The following is a 10,743-nucleotide window of genomic DNA, read 5'->3' as shown; positions in this document are numbered from 1 at the left end:
TACTGTTCTTCGACTTCTTCTCAATCAGGCCGATTCCCTCCAGCACGTTGGTGATGTCATATATGCGCCGCTTCTGTCTGACAGCCAGAGTGTCTGCTGCCTGCAGGAGCAGGAATAACTACATTACCCACAACATAGCAGTCAAATATCTCACATCAAAACTATTTATATGAATCTGAACTCTAACTCACTCACTACCTCTCTCTCTCTCACACACACTCATACACAAACACACATCCCTCTGCAAAAGAGAACATTTCCCTTAGAGGGATTCTCACACAAGGGAAGCATCCAGTATGTCACAGAGATCAGACTTCGTGAGACAGGGGCTTGTGAACCAATCATTGAATGGGTCACAGCCCTGTTAGCCAATAATGGAAGAGGTCACAACCATAATGAGCCAATCAGAGGGGGTCTAACCGATAGGGACAATAGTGACAGACCGTGACACAGCCATCAACTGAGCAATGAGCCTCTTAGCCCCGTTCACTCTCTCTTCCACTATGTGTCTCCCACACAAACTCTCCCCTGGCATAATGACAGCTGCAGCAGTGGCTGATGTTGTCATCTTAAGTTACATAACTAACAGCATCTGTTTGGTAAACAAGTGATTGTGTTGTCTCCGGTCTATGATGTACCTGATCTACTATAAACTACAAGACTAACTAAAACAGAAACCTCATACATTGTCACACAGTAAATACAGTCAAAGAAAGTGATCACTCACAACTTTTAGATCCAGCACACCGTCCTTAGCCTCTTGCAGTAAAGTAACAAACTTGGCTGTGAGCAGTCCGAGGCTTCTCTCGTGTCTCAGCGACTGTGGCTGCAAGGCATCGGACATGGCTTCCAGTTCGGTTCGGCTCACCTCCAGCTCCATAGACAGTCTGATTCGGTGTTGGCTGAAGTTACTGAATGTGGCTTGGACTGCAAGTCCAACACAGCAATGGACCTTTAAAACCTTGACCCTGACCTGCACTGGCCTGGTGCAGCTGCAAACAAAGTTACAAAACCGTGGTGGCAGGCTGGGCTGACTACACTGGGTCTCGGTCGGGTTCGGTTCGGTTCGGTTCGTCTCGTCTCGTCTCGTCTCGTCTCGTCTCCCCGTGGGCCTGAACACAGTCAGAGGCCACCCGGCAATGAGGATTGCGGTTGTGCTGTGGAACCGTTAGGGGCGCGCTGATCTCTAGTACGGTTTGAAGCCTAGGGATTGTCTGTGAAGAGAGAATTTACATGGGAGGGGTGGGGGGGAATGAAAGTTGCATAAGCATCCCAATGAGACAGTTTGTTTTGACCCTGTTGATGGCACGATGGCAAACATCAATACTGCTGGACGTTACCATGCTTGTGGGCTAGGTGAAAAACGGTGTCCTCTTACCCAGATGAAAAGCAGTCCTCCTCTGTCAGCAGGTAAAGTTAGCTTAGCTTAGCTATCCATTTCCTGGCTTGTTCGCTTCTGGAGGGGGGGGGGGGTTGCGACATCAATGAGCTGCTACCATGTCTTCGTCAAGGCAACATTCCAACCATTGAGCTAGCGAATATTTCATGACTATAATTGCATCTCTCTCTCTGGCTAGGCGGCTACCTAGACTCGGGGCGATAGGCAGTTTAAAAACTCCCTCCTACTTCATCTGTCATCCAACAGGAGCGCCACTGTGTAGCATTTCCTCTTCACGCAGGCGAACCAGTCAGCGAGCGGCGGCTGGGATCTCCAGCTCAACCAATGAGAGGACAACAGAACTAAGGGAGCGTCACCAAGAGACGTGTCCCACGGATTCCAGCAACCCCATGTGTGATTGTGTTACCACCATTTTTCCTTTTTTTTGATCAGAGATTATTACCTCACCAAATCAATTTCCTGTATGTGTAAATATACTTGGCCAAATAAAATAATCCTGATTCTGATTCTGATTCTGATGATGGAATGTCCTCTGTTTTTATTTTTTGCTTTTTTGAAACCTTATGAGAATGTCCACCAAAGACTGAGTGAGGTTTGCAACTGCACTTGACCAATTTATTCATACAGTAATATCATGTACTATCACATGAGTATATTCATTTTCAGCTCAGTACAGTGGTGAAGGGTCCAATACCAACATGGACCTGAGGTCCATGTGTTTATGTATGTCATGAGCCATGACTCTTTATTCAGGCACGACCACTCCAATGCCCAATAAAAGCCTCCAGAATGTACAACTTTAAAGTTGTCATCAATGTGTTAGAGTAAGACACAGATAATTGAGAGAGGGTATAGAGTTTAGGAATTCTGAAGCAAAGGTCTGGTGTTATTAGATGGCTCAACGCTCAGTGACCAAATGTGTGTGTGTGTGTGTGTGTGTGTGTGTGTGTGTGTGTGTGTGTGTGTGTGTGTGTGTGTGTGTGTGTGTGTGTGTGTGTGTGTGTGTGTGTGTGTGTGTGCGCTGAGTCCCTGGACTAGGAGCTGGACATATGATAGTCAACAGCACAAAAGGGCATAGGGTGGTGAGGATGGACAAGAGAGGGATTACTTCCCCTTTACAGCCTGACCTATTTCTGTCCACCATAGTTACTTAATCACAAAGGACCCCCCCTCCCAGGAGGTCTAGCCCAGACAGAGAGGGGTATAGTAGGGCTGGCTGTGAGGGGAGCATCCCCCCCAAAAAACCTCACCAGCCCAACAGGCTTCTACAGCAACACTGCACACTGAGGGCCAGTGGCCAAGCGCAGGATGGCATTAGAGTTTCATTTGTAAAGTCTCTTTAGGAAAGATGAGACTCTGGGTTATGTGACGGTGAGGTTGACAAGGCTGTGAGAGAGTGCGTGGTCAGAGTATGTGTTCCGAGGGACACACTGGAGAGAGATGGAGGTGCATTGGGGGGACAGAGGCAGCCATATGCCATGAATGCACAATGAACAGCATGAAAGCCCAACCCCCTGTCCATGTCCAGCGTTAGGGTGTGGGCCGAGGGGGTGGCATTGTTTAATAAACAATTGGTTAACGGTGCCCAGGACCCCCCTCCATGCATGTGGCCCCTGCAACAGAGGATGAGAAATGGGGGACGGCATCAAAAGTACAACAGCCACTCCTGTCACCCCCCACCTCCCTTTTCTGAATCTTGAATTTCCCAAGTTGAATCCTCACCCTAAAGACAGCACACAATGAGAGGAGGCCTCTTCCTCTTATAGCAAGAAATGAATATAATGACAGAGAAGATGAGTGAAGCTGAGGGAGGGGTTTAAAGAGGGAGTGTGATTTGTGTGATCTTCCAGAGGGTGACTAACACTTCAAGACAGGGGAACAACACACACACACACACCAGTTCATTCACACTCAGTGTCAGCAGATTTCGTCAGTAAATGGCAAAGGTTGAACTGGGGACCTTGCACATGGATGCCCCAGACATAAACCGTTATACCATGACTAATTTGACCTTCCAAAATCTTTTGGGTCGGTGGATCCTGATGAGGAAGAAGAGGAGGAGGAAGAAGAGCTGCAACTACACAGCTGACCTAAACATGTGACTGCACCAAATCAAATCTTATCAAATCATACAGAATGAGGGATTACACAATTTTAATATATAAACCATGCCTTGGTTCTTAAATAATTCATTGGCTCTGTCTGGGTTGTTAAATCGGTGTATTACAAAAGTGTACAGTTTTCTCCTTGTCTGTAATTATTGTTCATGCTTCCTGTCATACATTGCCACATTCACAAAACGGCAATGTTGAAATGAATGAGGAAAGTTCAGAAGCACAAAAGCACCTCACCAGCAAGTAGACTACACCACTGTATTGATACACATGAGAGAGGGTTCTATTCAGTCGTAATTGGTGAGAGGTTACGAGGGTGAGACAAAAAAAATGTACAAATTAGTCTTGTAAGAAATTACAAAAACATTGTTTTGTTGCATCATTACATTCAGTGTGTACACATTCAGTGTGCATTTCAACAAATGCTATCCAGTGTGTATATATATATATATATATATATATATATATATATATATATATATAGATAGATAGATAGATAGATAGATGTAGATATATACAGCGTGCATGATATAGTTATTATGGACTCTCTCTCTCTCTCTCTCTCTCACACACACACACACACATACACACACAGACACTGAGGCCTGTCTGTCATTCTCAGCTGGGTGAGAGAGAGAGAGAGAGAGAGAGAGAGAGAGAGAGAGAGAGAGAGAGAGAGAGAGAGAGAGAGAGGAGAAACATGAGAGAGATGCATATGTAGGAATATGTTAACACAAAATATTGAGAAATATGGAGCTCTTCCATACCGTTCTACCGTTTGGGAGGGCGCCTGAGAACAGCCAGCATGGATGAACTACCCACCGTCACCACAGAGAGCTTACATATAGCCGAGTAACCAAGTTTAGGTCGAACCTGGTCACAATAATTGAGTAATAACCACCGTGAAATTATGTTTTACCCACCATATGCACTATATTGTCAATATGTTACTTCAGAATAAGTATCAGACATAGTAAATATGATTTTCAAGCTTACAATTTAAGCATAATTTAATTTCCTACCACTCATATCTCTGTGATAATGACACTACAACAAGCACTACTCTAATTTATATCCCAAATATCTCAATGAGATGTAGAGTGACACAGTAAGCAGGCACAGATTCTTTATCACATTTATCATTGTTTTTAAATAATTCATGATTCAATCATGTCTTTATTTTCATGTTTGCTTGTAAAAATGGCATGGCAAAGACTCCTTCCTGACAGTCATCATAAAATCACAATTTTAAGCATGAATCACATCACATGGTCTTCATTTCCTCAAGATTCCATGTGGATGTCTTCCAAGCACCGAAAAAATAAGGGAGACAAGAAAGGCAAATGAAAAGAGATTATTATAATTCTCTATAATGAAAACTGGGCACATGGGCAAGTAATACTGAACTCAATTCACCTGTCCAGGGGCAGTTCACAGCACAGTTCACAGGTGACCTCAGACAGGTGTCCAAATGGCTGATAACATTCGGTGTGAGGTGATACAGACAATCCATTCTGTGTCACCTCAGGTTGTCTGCACTGGTCCTCTGCTTGTGATGATTTGACGATGAGAGGGTTTGTAGAACTGCTGTAGGCAGTAGCCCAACTGGACACATCCCTTCACATCTGGGAGGAAATGACCTGCATTGCAACGAGGCACTGATAAGAATCACCTGGAGAAAGAGAATAAAAACACCACTTGATGAGAGAGGGTGCTATTCAATCAAAAATGGTAAGAGGATTCCTGGGCGAGATCAATTCGTCTTGTGCTGCGACGAATGACAAAAACGTTGTCGCATCATTCCAGTCAGTGTGCAACGAATGTTATCCACGGCTATGTCTTGTGCTGCTAATGCTATAGAGCATGCATGTTAGAGTTATGATGGATTCTGAGTCAAATGCATTGCTATGAATCCCAGTTTATTTGTGATTAATAAAAGCTGGGGGAGGGGGGAGGGGGAGGGGTAGGATGGTGGTCAATGTGTCTCAGTTCTCTGGAGGCAAAGCTACAGCACAAGCAGAACCTGAGAGAGAGAGAGAGAGAGCTTCTGTTGCACTATAGCGTAACCCCACAGGTCACAGACAGACTTGGGGGCTTAATAATAGTGCACACACACACACACACACACACACACACACACACACACACACACACACAATGCAATTAAACCAGACAAAAAGATAAAAGCTTGACCCGATTTTCACACATCGTGAGCTCAATTTTGACCTCTTAATTATTATAACCAGTTACACGTAATAGGAAATACACATTAATGTTGGCCGAAAGAATCACCTAGGCCATGCAATGTCTCAGATACATCATATATGTCCCAGGGAACAGATTTAGCTGTCCATATACAGTCTTCGGTTGATTTTTTACTAAGAGACAGGCATCAAGACACCAGACACACACGTCTTATGACACCCACCGTCCGACTAATCGAATGCACAGGCAGCTCCCATGCAGTAGTTATTTTGGGTCGGTGGTCTTCGTGCTGTCAGCCAGGTCACATCACAAGTTGACAGTTGATACAATGTCGCGCCGTTGGAACAAAATGTCCAGACCGTCCGACCCCAATTCTCGGCAGCAATGCAGTGACATTTTCAGCCCTATTCGCTTCTCTCTGATATGATTCAGAGTTCATCCTATGTGTCGTCCCGTTCATGCTCCTTGATTGCAGAGTCTGCAGAACATGAGAAATAAAACCGTTACGTGGCAGCAGCAGATGGATCCATGTCGCAGTGACACTGACAGTAAGTAGAGGGCGATCGCGACACAACACCGATCAGGTGACATAGAGAGGCAGTAGTCATGTGACTTGCACTCACTCTATAAGTAGTGGGTTAGTTGCTCGTTCATTCGGACCTGGGAAGGTGTGAGATCCACCGGTGGTGTTTGAGTTTATCTTACTGAGCGCCCGAGTATCCACTATGTCTTGCGGTTGTTTGGTCGTGTTTTTCCTCGCTTTTTCATGTCTTGCCACCATGGCCCAGTATGCCCCAGACGAGGTGACTGAGCTACCAGGAATGTCGTTCAAACCAAACTACAAGCAGTGGTCTGGTTATCTCAAAGCCAGCCCAGGGAAGTTTTTGCATTATTGGTAAGTAGTGCATGGAACCGTAAACCTATGGTTTTTCACAGGGGGCGCCAGGCCAGAAAAGGAAACTAGTTAGTGTTTTTTTGAATCACCTATACACAATCGTTTGTTACAATGTTGCAGCTCGTGACTTCACTTACTTCCTGTTTCCTCGTTTTGTGTCGTGCAAGTCTGATAGAGGCGCATCATTGATGGTAAATTCAATCATGATCTCCATCACCGTTTGGATGAGGATGTTATTGGCCAATCAATCATAGGCAAACAGTCTGTCCTCATTCCTGCTATGAGCAGGTTGGCTCAAAACACACACACACACCCTTCATTACATCTAAATACAATGTATTCAACTCTATGCACCATGCAGTTCTAATTTCCACTGACTACCTGGTGTAGATCAGCCAATCGGTTGCATTTAAGGTGTGAAATCACTTATTTCAGTTGTGATATGTGCTGTAGTAGCATGTGCTCCCACCTGATCCTGACCTGACACTTGTCTTTCCCAGGTTTGTGACATCCCAGAAGGACCCTCTGAAGGACCCTGTGGTCCTGTGGCTGAACGGAGGTCCTGGCTGCAGCTCGCTGGATGGATTTCTGTCAGAGAATGGGCCTTTTCATGTGAGCTCACACTGGTGCCTGTGTGATCCCTTTATTGTATGCACTGACTAATTTGCACTGAATAACACCATACAACCTTGTGTGTTTCTCCCTAAGGTGAATGATGATGGCGCTACTCTGTATGAGAATAAGTTCAGCTGGAATCTGAATGCCAATGTTCTGTATCTGGAGTCCCCTGTAGGTGTAGGCTACTCCTATTCTGATGACCAGGTGTACAAAACTAATGATGACCAGGTGAGACTAGTTCCTGCTGGTGTCTGATCCTTTACCTGTCTGGATGTTGTAGAATCGTTGTCCAATTTCCCCCTACCAAAGTTCAGTAAAGTTTTTATACTTCCTGTTTATACACTTCTTGGTTTTCCTCTCTACTAGGTAGCTGATAATAACTATCTGGCACTGGAGAGCTTCTTTGCCAAGTTTCCGAACTTCACACAGAATGAGTTCTTCATCTTCGGTGAAAGTTATGGTGGGATCTATGTCCCGACACTCAGTCAGCGAGTGGCCACTGGGACTGCTAAGATCAACTTCCAGGTAAGGGATGCTACACATTGTCTACACACTATGCCAATTCACTTTCTTCTCAAAGGCTGAATTTCAAATCATGTGTTTTCCAGGGCTTTGGAGTGGGCAATGGTCTCAGTAGCTTTGCCCTGAATGACCAGTCTTTGATCTACTTTGGCTACTACCATGGCCTCTTTGGAGAACAGTAAGAAACACTCTAGCATTCAAGGGCCACTGCAGGACCAGACTGTAATGCTATGTTCAGATTGACACTGAAAACTGGGGATCATTTATTTCAAAAGACCTGCAACCGATTCACATCTGACGAGCTCAATAGCAATGCCTTGCAATGTGTTTAGATGTACTTTGAGCTATTGGTGTCCATGTCTAACACTTTTCTTTTGTAGACTGTGGGGAGATCTGAACACAAACTGCTGTGATAAGGGAGGCTGTAACTTCTACAACACCAGCCAGGAGGCCTGCAAGGCATCGGTACACATGCAAACACCTTTTTACAATCCCATGTGTTATTTGTCTTATTCACTTAATGTTCATTCATGCAGTCTGTTTAAATCAAATGATTAGAAGGCATTGGTCCTTTTACAATACTTTTTGCCTATTTGAATGCACAGTTAACAAAACACTGCAGTGTCTTTTACTTATTTTTTTTACATTTATGGCATTTAGCAGACACCTTTATCCAAAGCGACTTACAACAAATATATTTGTTTAAGTGAATTGTCTATCCATCAGTCATCATAAGATAAGTAGTCAATGCTCGGACCAGGGGCCATAGGCAGTCACAATGCTAGAAGAAGGATTTTTTTTTTTTATTAACAGAAACTTGTACGGGGGGGTAGTGGAGATGAAGAGGTCTTTAGGGGGAAGGTCTTGATTCTGTACTTCTGCCTTCCCTTTTTTCCATGCATGTTCTCTCCTTCCTAGTTGGGGCAGGCCTTTGGTATAGTTTACGAGTCTGGGCTGAATGAGTATGCCCTTTACTTGGATTGTGAGGGTGGAATCGGGTCCCATAAAGGCTATGAGAGGACCATGAACCACCTCTACAGGGATTACAGGAAACGGTGGGAGACCTTTGGGGTAAGAGCCTCCTGTGGAGAAATGTGGTGGTGCACTACACAAGTGGTGTGGTGATATTGGCTCATGTGAGGACTGATTGCTCTGGTTCTTCAGAGTGATGTTTGAGCTAATGTGGTTAGGATAATATTGGTTAAATCTATGGTGTGTTTCTATAGTTGCTCAAGTTGGCATCTGCCCGAAGTCCTCCAGTCTCTGTGGGTGAAGTGCCTCCCTGCATCAACAGCACTGCTCAGAGTAACTGGCTCAACAGGGGTGATGTGAGGAAAGCTCTTCACATCCCTGACACACTACCAGCATGGGACCTTTGCAGGTGAACAACACTACCCAGCATCCCTGAAACACTGGAATGTACCTGGATGTTCTACCCACCCACATCCATTACATACTACCAATATGATGCATCCCACATGCTACTGCACATCATGGGCTGGCCTATCTTTTTAGAAATGGAACTACTTTTTAAGTGGCGTTAAGCTTAAACAGTGGGCAACTAAACATCCTCTACATCACATGGAGGATTTGATCCCCTCTCTCCCTCCCTGTAGTGATGTGGTTGGGGCACAGTACACCAATGTCTACCCAACAGTAAAGGATGTGTATCTGAAGCTCCTGGCTCTGGGGCTCCGTGCCCTGGTCTACAACGGAGACACTGACATGGCCTGCAACTTCCTGGGAGACCAGTGGTTTGTGGAGCAGCTCAACCAGAAGGTAAGTTGTGTGTGGGTGACTTGAGTGGGATTTAATGGGGCCCACAGTGAAGTCAAATCTCAGTGAATTGAGCTTGTTCATATTGAAGCTCTTGTTTCCTTGCTCCAGACAACCACCAAGTACCAGAGATGGCTGTTTGATGACCAGATTGCAGGCTTCTACCAGCAGTTTGGCAACCTCACCTTCCTGACTGTGAAAGTAAGTACTGTCTGCCTGCGAATGAGTTAGAATATCAGTATCTCTGGTTAGGGCTGTGCATCATCCTCATGGTTCATCAAGGCAGAAATCTGATCTCATGGCCTTGAATATCTTTCTCATTTTGGGGATCACTGATCTGGTAGATTTCCATATAATGGTACATGTTTGATCAGGATGTAATGAGTGTTCTAATCCCAGTGATGTGCTGTTTCAGGGCGCAGGTCACATGGTGCCGCAGTGGGCTCCAGGTCCCGCCTTACACATGTTCCAGTCCTTCCTGTCCAACAGCCACTATTGAGCATGCTCCAGAGGCTGCTTTGTCTGATTGGACCAATCTGTGGTCCAGAACTGTCCATTTGTCTCAGGGAGGATTGAGTGTAATAAGGGGATTTGTTTTAATTAAATTCATTACTTAAATGCTTTCCCATTGCACTTGCTTAAATCCACTTATTTTGTTCAATGTTGAGTAATGGCTTTTTAGCAAATTGATGACTTTACTTCAAACATGCCTTAATGATCATGTCATTACCTTTTTGAGATGATGCACCTGACCACTGTTCTTGATGCTGTGCCTTGGCTCACTGAGTTAGGCTTTCAGCATGTGACTGATCAGCAGATTGTTGCTGTTTGCCTTTGTCAAGTTAAACTTGCATTCATTTTTGTATCAGTTTTTCATGATTTTGTTTGCCACTTGGGAGAGCTAAATGCTGCAACTCATTGTCTCCATGCCAATTAGCACTTTAAAAAAAAAACTTTGTAAGATTGTCTTTGTAATAAAAATGTATTGAATAATCCCTGTTGCAAAGTCATTGATTTGTTTAAAAGTTGAATTGTAATATCAATGTTAACTGAAAATGAATGTAAATGTTACAGAAAGAATAAAAACAGCCATGTAGAATTGGCAGCTGTTCTAGATGATTCCGGAGCAATGGAGGGGAACAAAAGTGAGTAGTCAGATTAGTTATATGACTGGCTAGGCCTATCCTTAACTGTGCTGTTCTGCATAGAATAAA

General features: G+C 44.4%; 2 protein-coding genes and 1 long non-coding RNA gene across 4 annotated transcripts in view; 1 reads left to right on the top strand and 2 right to left on the bottom strand.

Moving 5' to 3' along the window:
* Positions 1-1,834, bottom strand: part of LOC310819982 (transcription factor E2F4-like) — a 5,783-nt gene extending 3,949 nt beyond the window's left edge. For both annotated transcript variants that reach the window (XM_083691436.1, XM_083691437.1), the window contains exons 1-3: positions 1,379-1,834; positions 728-1,214; positions 1-100 (exon numbers count right to left, since the gene is read on the bottom strand). The exon at positions 1-100 is cut by the window's left edge and continues 10 nt beyond it. In XM_083691436.1, coding sequence (XP_083547562.1) covers positions 1-100; positions 728-880 — 253 coding nt within the window. In that variant the 5' untranslated portion in view covers positions 881-1,214; positions 1,379-1,834. The remainder of the gene's footprint in view (positions 101-727; positions 1,215-1,378) is intronic.
* A 2,885-nt stretch (positions 1,835-4,719) lies between these two features.
* LOC310819991 lies at positions 4,720-6,261 on the bottom strand. Its single transcript, XR_014554787.1, has 3 exons — positions 5,942-6,261; positions 4,930-5,185; positions 4,720-4,816 (listed from the first exon to the last, which is right to left on the bottom strand). It is a non-coding gene; the product is annotated as an uncharacterized lncRNA (long non-coding RNA).
* A 50-nt stretch (positions 6,262-6,311) lies between these two features.
* On the top strand, positions 6,312-10,523 carry LOC310819976 (lysosomal protective protein). The gene is made up of 11 exons (XM_083691429.1): positions 6,312-6,613; positions 7,114-7,225; positions 7,322-7,459; positions 7,598-7,756; positions 7,840-7,931; positions 8,134-8,218; positions 8,672-8,824; positions 8,980-9,134; positions 9,370-9,532; positions 9,641-9,730; positions 9,945-10,523. The coding sequence occupies exons 1-11, from the start codon at positions 6,444-6,446 to the stop codon at positions 10,026-10,028; spliced, it is 1,401 nt and encodes a 466-aa protein (XP_083547555.1). The 5' UTR covers positions 6,312-6,443; the 3' UTR covers positions 10,029-10,523.
* Positions 10,524-10,743: the final 220 nt, after the last annotated feature.

Source organism: Argentina silus, assembly GCF_951799395.1.
Source record: "Argentina silus genome assembly, chromosome: 19".
NCBI classification, from domain to species: domain Eukaryota; kingdom Metazoa; phylum Chordata; class Actinopteri; order Argentiniformes; family Argentinidae; genus Argentina; species Argentina silus.
Note: the sequence above shows the minus strand (reverse complement) of the source record. Positions and strands in the feature narration are given on the sequence as shown.